General features: G+C 39.2%; 1 protein-coding gene across 4 annotated transcripts; it reads right to left on the reverse strand.

Annotated features, from left to right (window-relative positions):
* Nucleotides 1-223: 223 nt before the first annotated feature.
* Nucleotides 224-24,956, reverse strand: marveld3 (MARVEL domain containing 3). 4 transcript variants are annotated; one of them, XM_039763321.1, is made up of 4 exons: nt 23,253-23,536; nt 22,301-22,651; nt 14,663-14,796; nt 224-1,517 (listed from the first exon to the last, which is right to left on the reverse strand). In XM_039763321.1, the coding sequence occupies exons 2-4, from the start codon at nt 22,642-22,644 to the stop codon at nt 940-942; spliced, it is 1,056 nt and encodes a 351-aa protein (XP_039619255.1). In that variant the 5' UTR covers nt 22,645-22,651; nt 23,253-23,536; the 3' UTR covers nt 224-939. The 4 variants fall into 4 exon arrangements, with proteins under 4 accessions (XP_039619255.1, XP_039619254.1, XP_039619252.1 ...); XM_039763320.1 differs by lacking the exons at nt 224-1,517; nt 23,253-23,536 and adding exons at nt 2,231-3,471; nt 24,746-24,956; XM_039763318.1 differs by lacking the exon at nt 224-1,517 and adding an exon at nt 2,231-3,471 and having other exon boundaries at nt 23,253-23,422.
* Nucleotides 24,957-25,228: the final 272 nt, after the last annotated feature.

Genomic DNA, 25,228 nt, shown 5'->3' on the forward strand with positions numbered 1-25,228 from the left:
TCATTGCAGGAACGCAGAGAAATGCCAAAGCATTTGTTGCTTCTTTTTGCCACCGAATGTGCTTTAAAATGTTCTGCTTCAGGGACTAGGTGATTGCATTATGACAACACTTTTTTAGCTTTCCATTCACAGTTTTCATATTGCGTTTTTTTCCCCTTCCACTACAGAGTAAGGTGACCAAAAGCAATAGATTGCTCTACAATAAATTCATATTGAAAGCAGCTTGGAAAAACCTTCTATTTACTAACATAACAAGACAGTCAGTCATCATGGAAGCCAGTATTTAGAAGGAGAACAGTGAACAACAAACAAAAATACAAAAACATAAGGAACACCTCTGGGTGCTAAAAAGTTGCTTTCTTTCTTATTCACCCATCACCCTAGTACAGCTTAATTCACATACAGTATAAGGCAAAAACAGTCATCCACATGTCCACCATCTTCCATGTGTATTGCAATGCCTTCCATTGTAAGGTTCTCCCAGCTTAACAGTAAACATGGTAAATAAACAATAGTGTATTGGTTTATGTAATTGTCCCAACACTGTAATTCAGCAGGGTCAATGGGAAAATAAAAATCTTCAGCGCTAGATACCACGTGATTTTTCTGGGAAACGTTTTTAACATATTATGAATGCAGTATGCCACTAGTTACTTGTACTTTCTATCAAGAATTAAGTAGAGGGCTTTGACCATTTTGACAGATACTCTTAAAAGAAAGAGGAAAAAAAAAAGCAATACAATAAAAAAAAATACTTTCTACATTGAAATGAGCAGAGCTCTGGCTTAGTAAAACATTAAAATGAATGTATGCTCTTGCAGATACAGTGAATACTGCACAACTTGTTCTCAGAATTACCAAGTTGACATGGAATCATTTTAAAGCTTAATGTTGAAAAGGATAGTCGACTACAGTGGACACTGCAAAACTTAAAAAGTCTTACTCATCCAATCTTTCGATTCGTTTCCACTGAAGAGCTGCCAATACAGTACTTGCTGTGTAAAATACGACAAGAACTAGCCCAAAAAAAGCAGCTGCCCCATCTGTTCCCGAAACCTCACAATTCATCCAAGTGAATCCATTCCTGGCATACAACTGCGCCCGTTGTTTGCAGAGATCAGTACGGTTTATCTGTAAGACAAAATGCAGATAAACAGCAGTGCCAGCAAGATAAGCTGCCGCTGCAATGATACTGAATATAATTTCCAACAAGATCCAGAAGCGCGAGTGTAGTCTGGCATTGCCTATCATGATCCCCAAGGTGAGCGCCCCCAGTCCCAATGATACAGCTAGGCTGCCATAAAGAAGTGGTGCTCTCTCAATGGAAAACTTCTGGTCCAGATCCCGCACCAGTTGTAACTCTGTACCTTGGAACGGGTACGACATGGTGTCGAGGCTTAGGGAGCCACCAGCAAAGCCTGCACTGGCAGAGCTGAACCCAGACAAGGAAACGAAGGAGGAGACCACACACACGAGTACCAAGATATTCAGCAGGACCTCCAGCAACTGCAGTGCCCCTGTCAGGACAGACAAAAACAACAAATATAAAGCACGTCTCATTAATAAAAAGTACAATGGAGGTAAAAGGGGAAAAAAAAACAAACTTTAAATTGTGACACTGATAGAAAGTAACTGTGGTCTGTAAAGTACTGAACTTAAATGTTAGATTGTTCACTTGTAGCGTTAATAAAATCCATCCACACAAGGTTTAGTCCAATAGGAGTGTCTTGGAGAACTGAGGTCAACTGGCTATGAGGCATGGACAAACCCACCCATCCATTAAGGCAATTAACAGGAACATTTCTATTTTCTGATTTTAAAAAAAGGCCACAGAAGGCACCACCACCCCAGTGGGGTATATAGACAAACAAGCAGTCACAGCTTTCTGCAGGCTTACTCAAACAAATGCACTTTAAAATCATATCATCATCATAAAAATTAAGCAGTCTTTATTTTTGCTTTTTAAATATAAAATATTGTAACATTAAAAAGAAACAAAGTTTATAAAAAAATCATGTTGATTTTGGCTCTTTTATACATAATGTACACACGAGGTTTACTGTCCACCGCCCTCCCATTTACGTGGCTCCAAACTGCTTCAGTAATTCATGTAAAGAGGACGATGCCAAGGTAGGAAACTTTTGATGAACTTATGAATTGACGGGTTAACAGCAGACATGAATGTTACCAGTCAGTATATGCAATGAAGAGAACTGTTACAAGAACCTTCCTTTTCATACTTAACACATGTACTCTCGCTCCAGCTTTCACTGTAAATATTCTTGGGAAAAGAAAAAAATAGTGATTTTGTTTTATTTTTCTTTAAACAAATAAACATGTAAGGTGGGAGACTGTACACTTAAGCACACATTTCAGTCCTTCATTAGACTTGGAGTTAGCCTTTGTAGGGGTACAAGTAGTCAAAGCAAGGCAGGAATCGGACCATCCTTGGGCACTCAATTGTGCAAGCTTTATGCTAAATAGAATGAATTTCTAAATTAATATTGAAGTCACTATTTATGTTTAGATGACCATATACTACAGACAGAAAAAAAGTATATCAAAGGAAATTTCGATTTTTTCATCACAAGGAGGTTTACATTCAACACATTGATATATTTACCATAAACCCTTGCTTGAAACAGTCCATGCATTAGAGTTAAATGAGATGGACTCATGTGGCCCACAGTACAATTGTAAAACATTTTAGAAGTACTGTACATCACGTCTTCATTCAAAAACTGGACCAAAAAAAAAAAATCTGACAGATGATTTTAGAAAGTCACTTTGAAATTTGGCATAGTGTGTCTGCCAGTTTTAGGATGTTGGTCCGCCATTCATTCTGTCTTTTATGCCCCCGTTTCTAAAAGCAGCCTTCACCCTGCGGTCCTTGCTTTAACTGCTGCACCCTCCTGAAAGCTCGTATGGCTAGAATAGCGCCAAAAGGAAATATAATAATGCCAATCACTCCAAAGAGTCCTCCTGCAATGTCAGTCCCGCTCATGCCACAGCTGTATCCTTGAATTCCTTTGGAGCTGTACATCTGCTGTCTGTCCTGGCACGTTTGAGAGTTGTACACCTCCTGCAACTTCAGGAAATAAAAGGCCAGGCATGGGATGTAGCCTAACCCAATTAAAATGTTCAAGGCACTTTCCAAAAGCAGGCATGGGGGGCACCGGAAAGGAATGCGCAGAATACCCAGAACCACCATCAGGCAGCAGTAGCCCAGGAGAGCGCCTGCAAAGGCCATGGTGGCTGTAACAATAGGCAGCTTCAGCTGATAGAACTGGGAGTCCAGCTGCTTCACTTTTTCCGCCTCGGTGCCTGTGAAAGTGTTGGCCCCTCCGTAGTAGTAGGCGTATACTCCACCAAAGCTGGCTACGTCAAGGTAAGTCTCAGAGTTGCTATAGAACACACCAGCGCAGATCAAGAGCAGCAGGTTTATAAGGATCTCCACAGCCTGGCACAAGGCTATATGCAGCACAAGAGAGAAAGAAAGAGGTAGTTAGCACGCAGTCAACGTAGGGGAGCCGTCGGGAAGAGGCATGGAAACTTTGCACTGACCAAAAAGCCATTTAAAATTTTTTTTTTTTAAATCCTCTCAATTTTTGTTTTAGACGCAAAAATTAAAATTAATACATTTTTGTGCTGAACATAATGGGTTTTACAGTTCTCAGCTGCGTAAATGTAAAGCTGCTTGTGTCCCCTGCAATTACCAATTAATTTTCTATAAGACTAAGAATAGTAAAATTTACTAAGGAATGAGTCTTGTACAGAAACCAAAATCACATTAACATCTTGTATACACATTTATCTGCAGTTTGTGATCAAGATCCTGCCTTCTAGCACCAAAGTCAGGACAGACACAGATTTTCACTTTATTTGGTAGGCAGCAGAGTGGTGCAGTGGTAGTAAGGAGACCTGTGTTTCCCCGTTCTCCCCGTGTCTGTGTGGGTTTCCTCAGGGTGCACCTGCTTCCTTCCAAAGACATGGGGGGGGGTTAGGTGAATTGGCGATTGTAAATTGGCCCTAGTGTGTGTGTTTGCCCTGTGAAAGACTGCAGCCCTGTCCAGGGTTTGCTCCTGCCTTGTGCCTTATACTACCTGGGATGAGCTTCAGCACCTCCATGTAACCCTGTCCAGGACTAAGTGGGTTAGAAAATGACTGACTGACTTCATTTTGAAAGTTTATTAAAAGAAAGAAAAAAAAAAAAAAAACCAACAACAACAATTTGGCACCATACTAATTTCATTTTTGGGGATTCCCAATGTGCATGGTGGCACAGTGTTTAGCATCACTGCCTCCCTACTCCCAGTACTAATTCTGCAATGGAACTTGCTTGCCCCATACTTGATGAATGCCTTGCAGTCAGTGCTGCTGGAATTGGCTCCATGCCCCTTTGGCCCAGTGTTGGATAATGCGGGTACAGAAAATAGACAGATGGAACTCTTATTACATTTATATGTATTCATTAGATAGTTTCTGGAAAAGTAATTGGGCTCAGAAATACCTTTAGGCAGCAGCAGATATCTCCAATTTCACACCTTCTCTAATGCACCCATCTACTGCCCTCAGCTAATACGTGTTAATTTTTTCATCATCTGTCTTTATTATACAGCAATACCTTGGAATCCCAACTTAATCCATTCCAGAACCCCATTTGAGTTCCAAGACAATTTTTCCCCTTTAAAATAATAGAAACTGGATGAATCAGTTCCTGGGTCCCACGAACTTGAATTTTCAAAATGATTTTAACAGTAAATACACTGGATTTTAAGGTAAAATATTAACAAATAATAATATTTGAATAAAAATATAAATTCAAAAAATCAAAAATTGTAGCTCTAACAGCTTTCCTTTTACTCTAATTTTTGTCACTACACTTTTTAGGACCCATGGTGAATACACTAAATAACACAAAACAGGCACAAAAGCATAAAATTAGCAGTGAAAAAAAAAAAAAAAATCACATGAGACGCTTTCACTACAGCTTCTGACAACAAACCTATTGACAAAGCGCATGGGTGGCCCGAGCGCTGGGGAAATGTACGGACTAACACACACGAACAACGTGCTGGGAGTTCAGATTCTGGGGCAAAATTTGCTTGAATTTTTCAATCGGATTCCAAGTTGTTCTGAGGCATTCGGATTCCAGGGCAATACTGTATTTTTGACATCTCACTTTAATAAAAATAAAAAAAAAAAAAAAAGTACTCAAAACTGGGCATTGCCATTCCCTAAACTGCATTATTTACATTTTTTGTCCATTCATTCATTCCTTCATTCATTCATTTTGAACTTGGAGGGTACCAGAATCTATGTTGGCAAAGTCTGGCAAAACATGGGGCATTACATCATCACAGGGCACCATCTGTCCTTTCTGGCCATTTCAGAGTCGTTGGTTATGACAATAATCAAACACCAAATTACATACAGTAGATGGAAAAGATTTGGATACACACAGAAAAATGCAAACTCCATAAACTCATCAGATGAGAACTTGAGCTGCTGTAACGCTGCATTGCTAAAAGTTGTGCCACACCTACTCGGGCTGCTTGGATTGGTGAATTTGCTGCCACTTTGTTCCTACACTTTGGATCCTTGCCATGCTGTACTTGACATGGGCTCTAACTTTAGTAAAAAAAAAAAAAAAAAAAAAAAAAAAATAAAGAAAAGTTTAAGCTGCAAGGTGTTATGCTTTGTTTCTAGATTGGTTACTGCACCTCTAAGAACTAAAAAGATGGTTTGTGATCAGGGGGATGAACTGGAACTGAACTGCGGAAACACCGTGAGAGGCAGGTAAGCAATTACAGATAATTAACAGTCATAATGAGAAAAAGAGAAAGAAAAAAAAAAAAAAAATGTAAAGCAGCCAAAGAAGATGGCACTTCAATCAGCACGGTCTTCATGAAGATTGTCACCCGAAAAAAAAGCTCTTGTTTTCAAGTTCTTCTGCTACTGTTCCAATGAACAGCAACAGTAACTTCTCCTACTGATCCTTCAAGTTTCGTTTCAGTAGTAGATAAACTACTGGAAATAGAAAATATTTAAGAAAACATTGAAGCAGATAGTGTTTTTATAATAAAATACAATTGTTAATGTATATTAGCATTTCCCAGCACCTGCTAGTTCTTTTTCTGTGCTTTACTATAGCAGGACTCAAGGACGAAGTACTAAGCACTTGTTCAGACAACAGCTCACAAAACAAGAAGTTCCACATTCCGTTCATTGTAGCCTCAAGTGAGCTGGCACCCGAGCCACACCCGTCACGACAGGTTGTTTTTTGAGTGTTAAATCCTTCAGTGAGAGAGTCAGTGTTAAATAGTTTACTTTTTGCGAAGATGTGCTGCAGTGCTGGCAAGTTTAGATAACTGTATTAGCCCAGCACACCATCCAATCAACAACAGTGAGGGGCCAATCGATAATACCACTGCCCACAAACAAAAAAACAATTACATAGGTTAGATTTTAGAGGAAGTATAGAAAAGTTCTTAAAACCAATCACTCCATGTACAGAGGAGCCACTCTGATAGAAAACTGCCCGATTAATTGAAGGCCCTCTACTGCCTGCAAGGGTGACAGACATCAGTTAAAAACACTAAAACATACCTCTACATGGAAAGACTAAAACACTGAAAGCTTAGCACAATTTTCAATACATCCCTTCAGTCTTTTCCTAGCTCCTAGCTTAGTCTACTTCATGGCTGCAATATCTGGTGCAGGATTGCTAATTTCATTTCATTGTTATTTTACCCCACTTGGTTTGATGCAAGTTTAGATGCTCACTCTTTGAATTCACCTCTGATTCAGGTCTAGTTGTACTAGTTTTTATTTTGCTGTATTTGTGATTTCTAGGTTTATTTTTTTTGCTTGTATGGTGCTAATTTTTGACACAAATCTTGTTATGCTCCACTCTGGCATAACTGACAGTAAGAGCAAATCCATTTAAACCAAGAAAGTACATATTCCACATTCTGCAAATGATTGATCTATTTGATTAAATCTAGCTGCTGTCAATTTAATGTAATTTTGTTAAAGTTTTTTTTTCCCCCCAAAGACAAAGGGCAACCAAAAACAAACACCCAAATAATAGAGTGTGCTGCAAGCTGCTCTTCGTCACCGTCCCCTTTCCCAAATTCTGTGCTGTTCAATAAAAAAAAACAGTAATTCTTTATTAGCACATTTTTAGAAAATAATAAAAATCCATTTTAAAACGAGAAGACAAATGAAGCATTAGTAATGGATTGTAGCTCATCAGAAAACAATCGGCAGCTTGCCGCAAACTGCTCCCACTCCAGTCATAGACTGAAAGGTGTGAGAGGTGAAGGTGCTTCAGAAAGTGGCACCAAACGGGGAAACTCTGTGCAGTGCATCTGAAATCCCACTCCACGCGTGTTCACTCTACTCTTGTGCCAGTTTATTAGTGGGTTAATGATTGCAGTGCGTTTTAAAAGAGAAAAGCTTCACAGCAGAATACGCCATCTTTGAAAACATGCAGAGGCCTTTTGCATTAGCAGGGGAGAGTAATGTGCAGATAGCAAGGTGTAGATTTGTACATCTATCAGGCTTTCTCAATCCAAACAGTTGATTTGTTTTTCTTTTTTTAATTATTAAGATTGTTACTTCTGAGGAACAAGGCAAAACCTCTTTGAGCGGATGACCTTGTAGTCATGTACAGTACCTCACATGCCATCACTGATAAAGTACATAAAATCTATTTGTTCATATACCAATGACCCTGTAAAATATAAAAATGAAATACACAAGGTCTATCATGAAAGTACTTATGACTGATTGAAAACAGCCAAACTGATGTACTGACAGACCTCACAGAGAACAATTTCTAAGAATACTTCTGGGGTGGACAGACTTGCATTTTATAATGTAATTTTTTTTGCAATAGAATTTCTTTTAAATCTGTAACATTACACTCAGATGGCAATGCGTAAGAACTTCCACTTGGATGAAGCAGCAGGAAAACATACACAAACTAAACTAAATAAAAACACACAAATCAAATACAAAAGAATGACAGCGCCCAAGAACGTCATCCTTATGACAGTTTAGCCTAATGTAGTGCAACTTAAGGGACAGGCTGAAAATGACAGAAATACTAACACAAGTGCAGTACCAAAGAATGCCTGAGCTCGTTCTAAAATTTAAAGTTGTCACATTAGGAAATGTCCTGCAACACCATTAATACATTTTATTTATATAGCACCTGTCCCATTTTCAGTGTGCGTAGCAGATGGGAAAGTTAGCAGAAGTAACGTGCACCTGCATTCCCGACTTCATTCTTCCCACTGCTCATTTCACATCCTCTTCTCTCACTGGAGAGTTTCATTCAAATCTGGTAAACCTGATGTCTGCTGGCTCACCCACTTTCCACCTTCCTGGTGAATCTCCTCTGGGGTAACATTCAGTCTCACTCACACTTTGGCTCTGGGGTTAACTACCTCCTAGACACTTTTACTGTGATTCTTTCTCATCTTGCTTAGATACATAATACAGTGTGAACCAAAAAGTACCACATTTCAAACGTTTATTCTACAAAAACGATACAAGATAAAATAAATTTCATTACGACATAAGGGTATACAAAATAGATTTTTTTTACTGTGTTTTCAAAATGATGTCCTGAAGGTGGTGGCCATCATTAGCAATACACTCTTCGAGACGATTTCTGAAGACTCTCATGACATTCGGGCATTTTGTAACAAATAGTGCCCTTCGAGGTCGATGCGTGTTTACCTATTGGGAGTTCAGCTTCACCGGAAACATCTCTCCAAAGCTTTCAAGGATCTCTGCACTGTTTGAGCTGTTGCTTCATCCTGTTGAAACCAGGCATCCAACATATCTATTTCTCCCAGTTGGGGCCGCAAAAAGTTCTCTAGCATTTCAGTGTAACGTTCTGAAGTGATGGTGACCATTGCTCCCCGCTCCTTACAAAAGGGCCTACAATGCCAAATTCTGCAACAGTGCACCAAACTAAGACGCTAACTGTGCAGGGGTCTCTGATGACGTTTACGAGGATTATTATCAGCCCAGTATCAAAAGTTTTGCTTATTTACGCGACCATTCAAATGGGAATGTGCCTTGTCGCTGCACATGACGATGGCATCTCGATGAACAGTTTGCAGAATGTTCACGCACAACTCTCTACAGTTCTCCCAGTCTCTCTCAGTGAGTTCAACGAGTACTACCATCTTTTGTATGGATGGAAAGTAAGGTCCTCATGCAAAATCCTCCTCAAAGACGTATTGGAAATGCCTAAGGCAGAGGCATGTTTGTGCACTGAACGTCTAGGAGACTGCAAAATTGGTGCCTGTATGGATGTTTTCAGTTGTTTGTACAGCCCGAGGACGGCCTGGGGATTTTCTGTTCAATGTTGTACCTGTCTGTCTAAATTTAGCCACCCACTGAAAAACTATTTTCCGATTTGGGACGTCTCTGTTAGGAAGAATGCTGAAGTACAATCGGAAGGCACGTTGCATAGTGATGATGGATTTGTTGTTTTTGAAGAACGCTTTGACAGCGAAAACACTGTGTACACCAGACCAAAGCATGATGCCGACTGAAAACTACAAGAGATCACCTATCAAAGGACCCCCACCCCAAACCACTCAGCTGCCCTTATCTTGTGCAACTACCTTGAGAAATGTGGTACTTCATTTTGGCTCATCTGTATATATTTTAATGAAGCGACAAAAACAAAGTGTGATTACTGTTTTTATTAGCCAAAACTGTGTTAGTATGAATTCTCCCGAGGTTCTAATGTCACTGGCCTCAGGGATTACCCACTGTACTTTGAGCACAGGTACATGCTTAAATCATATAAAAAAAATGTTTCTTTAAATGTGCACATCAATTTCCTGAACTTGCTTAGTCCATTTCTTTTACACTACAACTAGAGAATCTTGGCAGAACTGGAAGGAAGGCAGAAATACTTGCACATTTCCACAAATGGGTATGTTCTGTTAGTTGTGGATCAGGTTTACTTCACCTCTCTCCTTTTACTTCCAGTAATCAATATTAGAAATACAAGAAGAATTTTTGAAACGCACAAAACAACAAAAGCATCAAAACTGAACCAAGGTAAATTAGCTGTAATCTTATAAATTGACCTATTTAATTTTTGTTTAGTTATTGACCATTTATCTTTGTATTGTTTCAAACATTTTTTTCATTTTTGTTGTGTAGAAGTTACCAAGTTCATGCCATGAAAGATATGGACATATAGCTTAAGATGTGGTTTTACATTTGTGATTCATATTGATAGAAAAAAATGAATCGCATCGTAGTTATGTAAAATTGTATATATACCAAAATGGAGAAGGTGGGGCTGCTGCATAGTGGTGTCCTATTGAGCCGAGACTTGGTATGCCATTTTTCATCAGCACAGACTCACCCACATTAATTTCAAGACAAGCATTTGCTCTTTAAAAAAGTGGATTCCTGTGTTGGTAGGACACCAAAGTCTCTTCAGCTAAAACTGCTTGGCACAGCATCAGTCAAGGCAGAGTGTAAACCTCATACACTCATCAGCTTTGAAGTGCCAGCACCAAACGTGCTGCCACAATGTAAAACAAACTTTAATCCTTCATCTCTTTTGATTTCTTGTCTTCCGAGTGTTGGATCAGAAGGAAAGCTATTGAAACTCTGACAAGGAGGTTTTGTTTAGAATTTGAATGTAGAGGAACATTACGGAAGCTTGTGTTGTGTGAGTCTACTATTGTTTTGGATAACCGGAAGAGAGGCTACCCTTTCAGGTGGGGAAAAAAATAAATAAAAAGATAGACAGTGTGAAACGGCCAATTGTTACGCAGCATGATATTCCACTACACACACACACACACACACACACACTAAGCCAATTAAATATTACAGTATCCATTTCTTTTCAAGGGCCGCACCATAGGTAGTGCTGTTGCCTTACACATCCAGGATACTAGTTTTGAATCCTTCATCTATTCGTTGTCTGTTTAGAGTCTGCACTAGGTCTTAGTGACCCACACTAAATAAAATAGAAGTATTTTGGCTACCAGCTGCTCAGACATGTTGAGTGAGTTTTCACTGGAAGAGTCTATATGCCAGCACACTTCTTACAGCAAGTAAATGAAAGTAAGAAGCTTTTTTTTTTCATTCAGCTATCATACACACCATCCCATAGTCTACATTTATCTTCTCTTGTTCATAAGAAGGTAGGCCTTACTGAAGCACCAGCATACAAGTACAAGGACATGACATAGAATCAAACCTGGGCATGACTACAAAACAATACTTTTTGTATTGTATTGTATTTTTTTGAGGGGACCTCTCTAGATTGGTCTTCAATTCACCATAAAATTGTCTACTTGTGTATTCTTGTAGATAAAATGTTCAAAGTGTAATGATCTTTGCTTGTTGTACATCTTCTTCATGCCATTTGTCTTGTTTTCCTCTACAAAAATCATTTTTACCTAAAGGTATTTTATTGTTGTTGTTTGGCAGGCAGTTTACCATTTGATTCCATTGTGCTGTAAAATAAATTACTATATTGTTGTTTATTAATATGGTAGTGGTGGCAAGGGTGTGTGTAAACCAAAATCTTTTGTTAAATGCTTTCAGTAATGAAGGAAGTGTGCTCATACAAGATATGCTAGTTACAACCTGAAAATAAACCCATTTACGTTAACAGCAAATTCATACTCATGGTGTCTCAAATGTCAAAGCAGAACCTGTCATCTTCCCCTGCTGGTTGGCATAGCTGAGGTCAGAACTCTAGCTGACCATAATACAAAGCATTTAATGCAATGTTCAGTGCCGATCATCGGACAATCTACAAAATCTTAAAGAGCAGCAAAAAGGGTGTGAAATTAACAAAAGGTGAAAAAGTGAATAAATGTCCGATGTGGTAAAAAATAAACTAAAACATCTCCTCAACTAGAAGTATTACTACATAGATAAAAATTTACTTCAGTAAAAATACTATTCAAGTTTAAAAAAAAAAAAAAAAGTGGGCTGGGAAAAAAAAATGACTCAAGTAAAATTACAATTTAAATGGTCAGCCCTTCTAATCCTAGGGTTTGATGTCAATAATTAAATGGAAACTATTTTGCGAGTTTTGTGACCTGTTGTGGAGAAGGACAGACAACACTGTGAAGGGGAGACTTTGTGCTGCAGGTTTCACAGGGCGAGTGGCAATAAGATAGCCATTCCTTAAAGGAAAAAATAGGGCTTTGAAGTACCAGCTGTGGACTACTGCATACTGAAAAAAGTCTCCTCCTCGCAGCAGAAACTGAGACTTGCTTTTCTCGACCACTGTTAAGCCGTGCTTCAAGCTATTATGCTATGACACCTATCATGCAAGCTGGTGACTCTCAGAAACTTGTCTTCTGGTTGGGTTGCGACTTTGGGTCTCCCAGATCTTCCAGTTTCCAATTGCCTTTGCATTGTGCAGGATACCGTACTCGCTCAAACTTTGATTTTTTTCTGCAATCTCTCTAAATGAAAGACACTTAACAGTAATCTGTCTCTTTTCATGTGTTCATTGCGGTTTTCTTCCAATTATCTGTTTTAAGACAGTTTTAAGTAATCAAGTGAAGTTGGGACACCTGTGCAAATTGTTTATTTCAACTTGCAAGGCTCAATGTACTTTAATTGCTGTAGAACATCTGTAGGTTGTAACCAAGTAGTTGTTCCTTGACGGCCAATTTGTAATATTCTGGTATTTCCTTTTTTTAGTTTTTTGCTACCCTAAACTTTAAATTTAAACCTCTGGCAGTATACTCCTTACCTTTTCACCATTTTAAGTCATTCATTGCATTTCAACAGATTAAATTTGGAGAAAATCTGGAGGAAATTGAGGTGTTCTGAAACTTTTGATCAGTAGTGTAAAAATACTTGTAAAAAGTACAATCCACCTTAATAAAAAGGATAAATGACTGTGTATCTGTCTGTGTGTCCATCCAGTTGTTAGGTCACATCACAAACCTTTTTAGTAATGAAATGCATGGTATTTGTCATTCCAATAGTTGTCACATCACAATCATCAACACTGCTTTTACTAATTTCATACCAAATTGCATATAAACAGAGACATACGCATTGCACGGCGCACTGTAAATGTTACCATGGAGGTCTTTGTTGATTATTTAGATTTCAACCCATCTTAGATGGGTAGCACAACTAGTTCCTTACATAATCTAATCAAGTACAGTATCTAAAAGTAAATGTAATTTATTACTTTCCACCACCACCAAGTGTACTTTTACACCCCTGTCTATGAGCCACCTTTGCACAGACGCTGCAAATGTCTACAGATAGACTGAATGTATACAACAGCAATCCTCCATTAGAAAATGAATTATTCTTTGTCTTGTAAATTCTAGGAGAAGATACTTGGAGCACTTCTGCGAGATTCTTGAGTGGCTCTGTTTAGCAGAACTGGGACAGCTGTGGTAATTTGTGTCCTATGAATAGAAGCATTGCCATTGTGGATTACATCATCAGCAGGAAAAGAAAAAAAAAAAAAAACAAACAAAAAAAAAACTGTTCACCATTAGCTGAAAATGATGACTCAAAATTATTTTATATTCATACATATTTATCTTTGCCCTTGAGCAAAGTTGGGGGGGCCTAAACCATGCACCTGGTGCCACTGCAGAAGAGACACCAAAACTCCAAGGCTACTTTTGGTGTTCACCACACAACAGATGAGTACAAGGTAAGGGAGGACTCATTTGACCAGATGCCTGTGATCTGGTCACAGAGTGCATTTTTAGGTGCAGGATTGATAGACTAAAGATTGATAGATTCTAATCAAACTTACTCTAGTTGCCTTACTTTAACATTTGCACTCATTTAATCTGGTTGCCCACTGCTCTGTGCCTTAGTCCACAGGTGTCCTTTATCCACGACTTCCCTACCAGCAAAATGTTAGCATTCATTCTTCCTCTGCATATTCTCGCCATAATAAGAAACTAAATCTACCCAGCATTGTTGTTTATGCCTTCTGTATCATGAGATGTCCACTGTACAGTTCTCTCAACGACCACACATCTGTAAAAGCAATTGGTTTTAATATAGTATGTACCCTTCATTTACCAAGGTGTGTCCTTTTTTATGTCAGGTACCAATTCTATATGGCCTTCAAATGCTGAAACCATTTTATCCATTCTGTTTAAGGAGAGCTCCATGAAACAGAGATAAAAGGTAATGGTGTAGATACTATTAATTACTTATGTCATAGGAAAAGAAAACTTTACATAAAGCTGGAGAAGCTGTTGAATATATTTGTTATTTGGCTAGTATTTTAACAGTTAAGAAACCAAGATAAGATTACACACACACACACACATACACAATACATCAGATAAAACAGCTTTGAAAAAGAAATAAACAAAATTATAATTCAAGAAAATAAATCATTGGGGGTTGGGTGGATATGTTGATTCTATAACTACTTCACAATTTGAGAACATGTAAACTGCTTTAAATACAAGGAAACATAATAATTAAAATAACTTGGTTTAAAAGAGTGTATTAAATCTCCACCATATAACAGTTTCATTTGTGCCGCCAAAGTGGTGGACAGGAGCAATGAATTTGGGAGAAGCCACTTGCCACTTCTGCAACCCCACTTAAAAAGAGAAACAGTGACTAGATGGAGCACACATCTTACCTCTTCCTGTGCAAAAGTATCCACATTTATAACAGTTGAATAGATTCATAGAAGACTGTGGCTCATAATATTCCATTTCTTCTTGTGGGTACTCATGGCTGGCTGAAGTAGAGAACACAGGTGCATCACTGTATCTGTCAAAGTTTAAAACAAAACAAATGCATAGTCATCTTCAATCAATGTACAATATAATGGTACAGAGTCAAGAAAAAGACATACTGCATGCATGATGAGACATCTGACCAGTATTTATCCAGTAGCCCTCAAAAACAATGGCACACCAAGACTTTCAACACAGGATCTTATTCCATTAGCACAAAATTAATGTTTTTTGAAGGCCCATTTTCACAGCTCAGCTAAGCCATACTATACCCTCTATAATAATCTGACTTGTAACATTTCCATGGCCATCCCTGGTGCAAACAGGCCAAGAGCACAGATTTCTGCTTCTTAATGAAGCAATGTATTTCTGTCAGTTTCTTCTGTGAAATGCAAAGAAGCTTCTAGCGTCTCACAAAACAATAATCTGCACTTTAAATTTGTCTTCACCAACACTGCTGTCAGTATTTTCCATAAACATTTATATTATGCAGTGAAATGCATAATTATAGCAAAAAATATAGTTGGAAATTTAATGGAACCTGCATGGTGTGCACATCTCACTGCGACACTGGGGCCAGGCTACAGCACTAGTGTGGAATATACTTCATGTGAAGTACTTTTGTGTATGATCATAAAACACATAGGTAAAAAGAAACGTTTTGGCCTTCTTGCTTCACAATTTCAAGTCAAATTGAAGTCTTTATCCTCCAAGTTGGTTAGCCCAAATCCCAATCCTAATAGGATTCCAATTCCTCGAGTACATTAATCGTATTCGCTCTTCCCTCACTCCCCACACCACTGCTATCCTTGTTCATAGCCTTGTCACTTCTCATCTCGATTATTGCAATTCCCTTTTCTTTGGTTTTTCTCACAAATCTCTTTATAAGCCTCAACTGATCCGGGATTCAGGTGCCCGCATCATCACTAGAACTCCTGCTATTCACCATATCACTCCCATCTTGCAGACGCATCATTGGCTTCCAGTTAAGTTCGACATTCAATTAAAAATTCTTCTGTTAACTTTAAAGGCCATCCACAACCTTGCCCCTTCCATATCTGTCTGACCTCCTCCATGTTGCCATACCCTCCCATACCCTTAGATTATATTCCACCATCCACTTGACTGTCCCCTTCGTCCGTCTTACCACCATGGGGAGCAGAGCATTCAGTTGCTGTGCTCCCCAACTCTGTAACTCACTACCGTCTGAGCTTAGAAATATTGAATCATTTTCACTTTTCAAATCTAAAACTTAAAACTCATTTGTTTAAGACTGCTTTTTCTCATTAATTTAAAAAAAAAAAAAAATCAATTCTGAAGTTTTGGTTATAATGTGGGTTTTATCTATCGTTCGGTGTCCTTGAGTGTTCAGAAAGGCGCCAATGAGACTTCAAAGGGAAATTAAATTAACATCACTGTAGTCCTGACAGAACACAGTGCTATTCTGTCAATCCAGTTTTGGAGCCTGTCCCAACAGCATGTGGTGCAAGGCAGATAATAAATCCTGGACAAGTTGCTAGCCCATCATAGGAGGCACTTATATACAGACAAACCCATTCACATCCTAGACCGCTTTAATCCACATCTTACTGTGAATCAGAAGGTCTGACCTGAGTGAGAAATCAAATGTGTCATCAGAACTTCTCCATCCTATTTCTGTATGGTGCAGTGAACCTGTCATAAACGCCAAAGAACATGCCATGCTCCTCATTCACTGTGATACTGTTGACCATGTTTGGTAGCCATATACACATCTGTACAATTGTGAATATACAGCTTTTTTTAAGAAATACACTTTATTTTATACTACAAAGTTGTCCAAATGAGCAGCTTTACACATCTACAACAGATAGTCAAAAGGATGAGACACGGTGTTCAAAAAAAAAAATAAAAAAATAAATAAATCATCCATTACCTTCACCTGCAACAAAGAACCAGTTCAGAAGAATTATCCACCCATTTCCTTACCTGATCTCCCTTGGCCAGGAGTCTTAGAATCAGTGCTTATCCTGGCACGTTGAGACACCTGCTAGGAATGTTAACCGATAAGTATTTTTCTCTTTATTTAAAATGTGTCAACAACATTTTAAAATAAAATGTCTACAAGTGGAATAAAGTAAAATACCTTCACACAACAGCTAAAAGGATACAGGCACAGGTAAAATACACATAAAATTAAGTTAAATAAAATAATTTAGATTAAGTATCAAGCTGAAAAATGGATATTTTCAGCACTGTGGGCCTGCATTTACCACTATTGAATTATGTTTAATATGGCTGTGAGTTTACTGGTCTTCAGAAAGTAAAATGAGCTTCCTCTTTCTCTCAGGATTTAGGGGAGATGGCAGCCTGGGAAGAGGCTCCATTATTTCTTTAACTCTCACTCTACCTCACTAAGGCTGCCATTTCTTTCTGTGTTAGGTGCTTTGTTTTCCAGGATTATTATTAAAGCATAATATATTGCTCAAGCAGTTGTATTTATATTAAGTTAGTGGAAAATGCCATTGGAATAATTAGATATTTATTAGCATCTACTGCAGCTCTACTCAAAGCCAGGAAGCAAGAAATAGAAAGCAAATACTCAACCATAGCATTCTTGTCTAATGAAAGATTTACTGACATAAAAATCTAGTCAGAACTCTTAAATCAAACATTTTTATTAGATGGAGATCACTATTTTTAATCACCTAATGGCAACACCAGTGAAAAAGTGGTATGATACAAGAAATAGAAGCTCCCAAATAATACACTTAGATAGATCATGAACATGCACAAACTGTTGTAGATTACAGATTAGATAAAAGAAAGCAAAGGCAGACCTCTGCTGGATTTAGATCAAAGCAAACAGAATTTAACTTGGAGACTGTGGGGGGGAAAAAAAAAAACCTCATTGGATTTAAATCGAGGCAAGGACACTGACTGCATGATATTGTAATATTTATCAAAGAAGAAGCAGTAGAGTAAAGAAATAGATGAATGATCATGTAGAAAATGAAAATGTGGCAGACAACTTAACCCTGGCATTATACAAAGGTGTTAATATGTCTTAACTGGGAAACCAACTGAAACAAAAACCTGAAGATTGGGGGGGTGAAGGACTGAACCCGAGAACCTGAGTGCACTACACTACTTTACTTGGAAATCAATAGGGAATAGTACTGTATGTGCGTCTGCATTGAAAGGTGCAAGAACAGCTGGTGCCTGGCCAATTGTGGCATTCCAGTTTGGACAATAGTCCAGAGCCGATTTCTAATTCCAGTCCATTTCTGATTCCACGTCACGGGTTCTCTTCCATGCTCCCTTCGTTTGTCTGGGAGCCCTGAACCCAACACCATCGATAATGTCACCGAGATGAGCTGACAATTGGGGACAAACCTCTCAAAGCCAGGGAATATATTCCAAAAAGTGATAAAGTGCTTTTATTTAAAAACAATCAAAAACAAAAAGTGCAGTGTCCCAAAGTTCAATAAATAAATCCATAAAAACAGTGTCCAGTGGGGTTAAAACCATAAATAAATCCTTTAAAATCTGAGGTTAAAAATGCAGAAGTTAAAAAATATGCAGTCTCTCACTCCCTTGTTGTTCTCCAGCCCACCTCCATCACTCTCTCAGCCGGCGGAGACCCAACAGCCACAAGCTCCTCAGATCCCATGGGAAGACACCTCTCTGCTCACCCCACTCACTGGTTTTCAGTGGGATGAACCAGCCCCCAGAGTGCATCGACCATACGCTCCTTAGCGGGGCCCCAGCTCGTTCTGTCTCTTCAATACAGGTGGCCAGTTCGTACCCACTAAGATTGCTCTTTACAATCCTTTAACTTCCTCCGTCCCTACTGATTTCTTCAGTCATCTCTCTATCCTTCCATGGATACCTTCTCAATCTCTACCACGATTTATCCCCACCTTGGTGTACCTCCGTCTATCTATATATACATACACGGGTGGCCTCCGTGGGCGCAGCGTCTTAATTACACACCGCAGGAAGCCAAATGAGGCAAACAAGAAAGACCGCACCCACACGTGCAGGACCGACTTGCTCCAATCACCTCATTAACTTCCCACAGTTGTGCAATCGCGCCCACGGAGAACGACACAGCTATACAGATTTAAAAACCCCAACTTTTTTTTTTTTTCTTGGAAGAAAATGGACCCGCTATACCAGACCAATGAGGAGCACTTCTTATCACAGCGGGCTATGGCAAGAAATAAACTGAAGTCAATAATGCAACAGGAAAGACTCAACAGTCTAACACTGCTGCCACCTGAAACCGAGACCCTTCAAATACAGGATTTTACTGGGATCATAAAAAAGTTTTCTACTAAGAAAACCAGAATAAAAAACCTATTGAAAGCAGGAAAATCTGCTGTACTTTACTACTGAGTTATGTTATGTTGTGCAATCGCCAAAGGGTTTGTTAATGTTGTGGGTGGACTGGCCAGACAGCAGTAGGCCACTTTGTAGACTGGCAGAAGTGACCTTGTTGCTCAAACTACGATGTTTACAACTATTCTCACTGCTTCCTTGTTCAGTCAATGTTGCCGTTATGATATTGTTCATCTAAAACTCAGATTGGTGAAGGTGCACAGGTCAGGTCTATGGCCCATAACAGATTGTTACATTGGTATGTTAAAAGCAATGTTGTGTGCATCAAGTACCACACAGTGATTTGTACTTCATGCTTGTGGGTCAGCACCAAAAGGTAAGGTATAAAGAGGTGGGGAGTTTGCATTAACAGAAAGGTCAAAGGGGGCACAAAGCTGGCATCAGCCTATGTGCCTCCAAGTTTGTTAATCCTGCCCTGGAAATTGGTCATACACTTTGAAGCCATATGTTTTCAAAATCACCAGACACAATCCTACCTTTGAAATAATGGAGGGAGGGCGAGTAGCAGTGAAAGTGACTGGGCAGCGAGCTGAAAAGCAACACACTGCAGTATACTGTGAAAATTCAGTTAACAAGTCAGGCACATGCGCAATGCAGAATATAAAAAATAGTAAATATTTACTTGCACTGGGGCCAATCTTCTCTGAAATTGTATCAATATTATTTGATTTGTTACGCAGCATATGAAGAAGTATTATTGAGAGTGCACTACTTTTATGGAACATAATAGTAGTTTTGGAAGGCAGCAATTAAAGTTCTGAAGGAGATGGAACCATGTGTATTGTTGATGGAAGGCAGCAAGGTGAAGAATGAAGTGGATCTACAGTATGGGTAAGTTCACGTGCATACTGTATATTGCTTCTAGTTACTGAAATTGAAGGCATGATAAATTCTATTTGTGTTTTTGCACCTGCCAGCTCTACGAAAACTTTGCACTATTTTTTGTTTTAATTGAAATTAATTATTGCCTGATTTCGTAATTACATTAGTGCAATAAACATATCATGTACATTACCATGAGAATACGATTAACACTTTTCTAGCTTGTGTGATATTACTGTAACATATTTAACACAATTTTATAAATTGTAAATCAGAACAAGTGAAATATAAAAAATAAAATTCAATATGCGTCTTCTGTCATTAATATTACCATACATGTTAATGATGTACTGCAAAATAACATATAAAACAACAACAACAATAAAGTATTCACTTCTCCCAAGGTGCCCAGTCAATAAAAAAAATAAATAAAATCATGCAGTAGTAGTTTTAAATTACTTTGCATTAAACATCCATTCAATTAATAAATAACCTACAAATATTTTACCCAGTATTTTAATTTTACATGGCATATTCATGTTTCTCAAATAACTTTAATTTATAGGGTCATCCTCTTGCACGAAAATGAAATATTTGATATATAAATTTAAAAAGAAACTATATTCAGTTAAACATACCAACATTTTATTAAACATTAATTCTTGAAGTCTTTATATTTCTTTTCCTTAATATTATATGGAGAGGGGGGCTTGCTGCGCCACTGGTGACAGCCACTCTGCAGGAATGCTGTGTCACAAGAAAGGTGGCCAAATCTGTCCCTGGCTAAATGATAATTTTGTTTTAGTCATGCAGTTGAACTGGTGGCTATGATTCAATCATTCTGGGTTCAGTCTCACCTCTGACAACCAGAGAGGGAGGCAGCGTCAACCGGAGCGATTTCTCACCGATGACAGTAATGAATGGCTTTATTACACCTACTTTAGGTATGGTCCCTTTTTCCTTTTAAAACAAATATCCCTCTCTCTTTAAAATAAGAAAAGACATCCTTTCCCCAGTTAGTATAACCTTCAATGACTTGTCGCATCTGCCAAAACCTGTGTTTTGGTTTAGCAAGCTGCTTTACGAGTGGGTCAGCATCCACTATCAAAAATGGGTTTTTGATCAATTTACACCGATACACCTGCTCTGGTGCCATTTGGCAGGTTTTTTTGTACCTAACCTCTCTAAACAACTTCCTTATAATATCAAGTAGAGTTCCCTGCACACACTGCATGCCAGCAAACGCTTTTTTGTACTGCATATACTTGTTTTCCAAACTGTTTGTACCAGAGGCATGGTTTGTACTTAAGGAGTTGCTTCTATTTATCTACATGCTGCATCGATCTGTCATATATATATTATACCTGTATATAGCAGAGTGGCGGCTCTCACGCTAGGGATCTGTGCTGAAAATCTGAAGATTGCCAGTTTGAAACCCACAAATGCCAGAGGAGACACTCTAGCAAGGCCCTTAACCTGCAATTGTTCCATCCTCGGTACGACGTTAATCTGCATCCAGCCCTGCAAGCAGGTCTTCCAACTTGCAGGGAAAACCCAGGATTGTCAATCCAGCCACTGTAAAAAAACTCACACTGTTCAGTGGGGTGCTGAGGTGTCACCCCTTGCACAGCTGCACTTGAACCCCAATCCAGGTGGTTCACCATGTGGCAGGTGCGGTATCGGGCTGTAGTCAGCGCATGCTCCCAACCTCCTCCTGCATCTATCCAGAGACTTACAAATCACAACTACAGAATCTGTAGTTTATTCTTGAGCCATTGCCCTATCCTAAAGCATCTGGTGTAAAATGCCAACCTCTGCCTGATAGGGCACCGGCAAGACCTACTCACACGCCATCATACTGGGTCAATTTAGAGTCACCAGTCAGACATTCCTTTGGGATGTAGGAAGAAAACGGGTGGACCCAAAGAAAAGCCCATCAGACAAAGGGAACTCCACAGGTATATTTGAACCCATGTCCCTGGAGCTGTGAGGCAGTAGTCTAACCACAGCACTGGCCATTTAGAAAATTTGCATTTCTACAGCAGGTACAATTATTGGTGAAGCGAGTGACTTGGAGTGCTTACAGGACAATTCCGTCCTGGTATTGAAGTGTTAGCTTGAAGAGCTGGAAGTGATTTAGTCACCATATTTTCACACCATGGGACTTTTCAGGTATTCAAAATTATTTTTAAAATACCATCATTACATTTAAAGATAATTCAAACTCAACATGTAAGGGCACAAAATAGTTAAAGGCGAGCATGGTGATGTGATCTGATCATACGGAGTTAGGTGAAAAAAAAAAGAAAGAAACAAAGAGGAAAGGTTCTTACTTCTCCGCGTAGTGGCGGGGCTCCGCTCTGTTTAAGTGAAGGTCTTTATACCGCGGAGGCTCTTCAGGGTACGGCGCTTTATCTTCTTCTCGGGACTTGTAACGACTGCCCGACGTATCGCGCTCGTGTCTGTAGCGCCGCTCACGCTCTCGCTCTGCCGAGTGGCCACTCCGCGGGTCCTCTCTGTTGTGCCTTTCGTCTGGCCGGTGTCTGTCTCGGTTTCTCCTACCTCCCGAAGAGTCCCTGCTGTGTTGGCTCTGCGTGTTCCTGCCACGCTCGGGGTCTCTCTCACGGCTCCGAGGCCGGTAAGAGTCGTGCTCTGAACTTCTCACTCTTTCTGACATCTCTAGGCTAAGAAAAAGAGTGAGACAGAAAAATAAAAATCAAACTGGCATTTTTTGGTACAACCTGCCTGACCTTTAAATTCTACCATTTAATCGCAAGTTAACTGTAAAACAACCGAATAATGCCCACGATTGGTTTGGTAGGATTTCACCAAGCTTTATGTCGATTATTGACTCAAACTCACAAACGTTTATGTTGAGACAATCAACAAAAAGCGGAACAGTATTCTTTTTTTCCTTCTTCAGTTATTTAAAAGCAGGAGACCTGCCGTACGCAACAGACACCGAAACTCTGACGTCGATCGAAACTCCCAAAGGGAAACAATCTCAGTAACAAAAGGTAACAAGGCAGAAAACGTTTACTTCTTCTTTTAAACTGTTTCAGTATAGACATATATTGAGTAAGTCGAAAGAGTTTTAAAAAAGTAGCGCTACAGCATTTGTAAAGCGTTTTCTAATTAACTCTTTACAATTAATTGCGCCTATTATCCATCCATTTTATACTGAACGTAAATAATAAACGTTGCATAGAGTGCAAAAACAATACTCGTAATCAAAACTCAAGTGCACTCTTTCAGTTAGCTACTTAAAACACCTGCTATACTTACTGAGTGACTAACAAATATGCACACGGGCTTCTTTTGGTGACGGTCAGCAGTTACAGCCACCTCTCTCCTGCACGCACGTGCATCGAAGGTTCTTTGCTGTTCACACCTGTGGCGGAGGGGTGGGGTCAGGCCTTGTTACACCCATCCGCTTAACGGCACGGTTGTCATTTTACTCTAGTCTTCCAGGTTCTCTTCGTTTCGTGTAGGATGGTGCACTTAAGTACCGAGGAGTTTCCACATATTTTTCCGTGCATCTAAAATTAATACCTCAACCGAGTGTAATATACTGTGGGTTGCAGTTAATCAGACCAGTCTCCAGCATATAGTAGCCAGTGAGGCGAGATAGGTGCTGGAGCTCTAGGTGGCAGTAATGTGCACTGCTGCCATTCCTCAAATCAGGAGTGTTGCGTCTTTGTACAGTATTTTCTTGTTCGCAGACGTTTTAGAGAGAGGATAGCGGTGGTGGCGGCGGCGGCATCCCGAAAGTTCGAAAAAAAGTGTTAGTACAAACGATCAATCGATTTAGTCTTTTTGATTTCAGATGGTATAGTAAGTGTTTGAGTTTGACTCGCATGTTTATCTTCCCCGCTTTATTCCTGTCACGAATAGAAGCATGCAGGGACATGAAATGAATGGGGTGGGACGTTAAGAATGTGAAGGACACCACATAGTTCTTGGCAGAACATTATTACTTCAGCAGGCAGTGTACTCTGTACGTCAACTAGCGAGCGCTTAAACAGTGAAAGGTGCTCATTTGAATGTCCTAGTTTTCGGTTTTGGTCCTGGTGGTGCTTGATGCATCATTTTCGTGCAGTTTCTCCCTTTCGTTTGGTGTAATCTATTTTTTTTCTGCTTTGACTTTGTCTGTTTAGGAAATACCTAATATGGCTTGCTTGCAATATCCAGAAGCTGAGCAAGTGTCTGTGTGTGTGCTGTATGCGAAAGACCTTGTGAAGATTTAGATTATAATTTTAAACCAGGGAACACTTTTTTTATTTCATAAGCAAATATTGACCGCAGCAAATGTTTGACTGTTGGGAGGCAGCTGAAACATACCAGCTTATGAAATTTAATCAGAGGCAGGAATGACCTCCTAATAAAAAAAGAAAAAGCAATTAAAAATTGGCTCACAATACTGTTTATACCTTTTAGCTACTTGTTGTCATGTGACTAAATTTACTAATTTCAGATGTTATTGAATTACTCAGTTTTTACAATATGTATTTACAAGACAATATGTGCTTTACCTGTCTTCAACAGATAGAGACAAAGGTATCTTAAGGTAAAAAGGTACTCATCCATTATTTCCTTTCATTTTAGGTTTCCATTATTTGTAGTTCATTTTAATCCTTAATTTTTTAATCTCAAAACAGAAGTGAATAAACACTGAACAGACACAGGTAGAACAAACAGTGTGACTTAATGTGGAATCACCACCTTACATTTGCAGTAGTAAGTTTATGTGTACAGAGTACAGTGACATTTTTACTTACATGTCCACCTGAAATGCAGCATGTCATCATGCATGTGTTGTTTCAGTCCCTTCCAAAAGGTCATCATTATCACCCCTTTAACAGCTGTTCACCCAGGTTATATCCAGTTGCCCCCAAATCTTTTGCTCTTCCCTCCATTCTTTTCACCTGACACCACTTCCAACTAAATCTTTTTCAGCCTCCTTCTTAGCTTCATTACCTTGCATGCAGTGGCGTAGCGTAGTGGGGGCGGCAAAGAATTACTGTATACTGTATTAGTCTTTTAAATTGAAATACCTAAATAAGGGGGCGGCGAAATTTTCCTCCGCCCCGGGTGGCTGACACCCACGCTACGCCACTGCCTGCATGTTCATTGTGGTGCACCTTTTCACCCAATCATTCTGTGTTTTTTTGTGCCACATGCCCAGACCACCTTAATCTGTTTCTTCACAGCACTCCCACACAGATTTTTTTCTCTTAAGTCAACCTTTATTTTTACCTTAC

This window comes from Polypterus senegalus, chromosome 9 (genome assembly GCF_016835505.1).
Source record: "Polypterus senegalus isolate Bchr_013 chromosome 9, ASM1683550v1, whole genome shotgun sequence".
Taxonomy (NCBI): Eukaryota; Metazoa; Chordata; class Cladistia; order Polypteriformes; family Polypteridae; genus Polypterus; species Polypterus senegalus.

Excerpts from the sequence above, each read along its gene's own strand:
- marveld3 (XM_039763320.1), bottom strand. The coding sequence starts at position 22,644 with ATGTCAGAAAGAGTGAGAAGTTCAGAGCACGACTCTTACCGGCCTCGG. Across the intron at positions 14,797-22,300 it reads CCCCGCCACTACGCGGAGAA|ATACAGTGATGCACCTGTGT; the intron begins GTAAGAACCTTT and ends AAACTTTGACAG. Across the intron at positions 3,472-14,662 it reads ATACTTTTGCACAGGAAGAG|CCTTGTGCCAGGCTGTGGAG; the intron begins GTAAGATGTGTG and ends TGCTGCATATAG.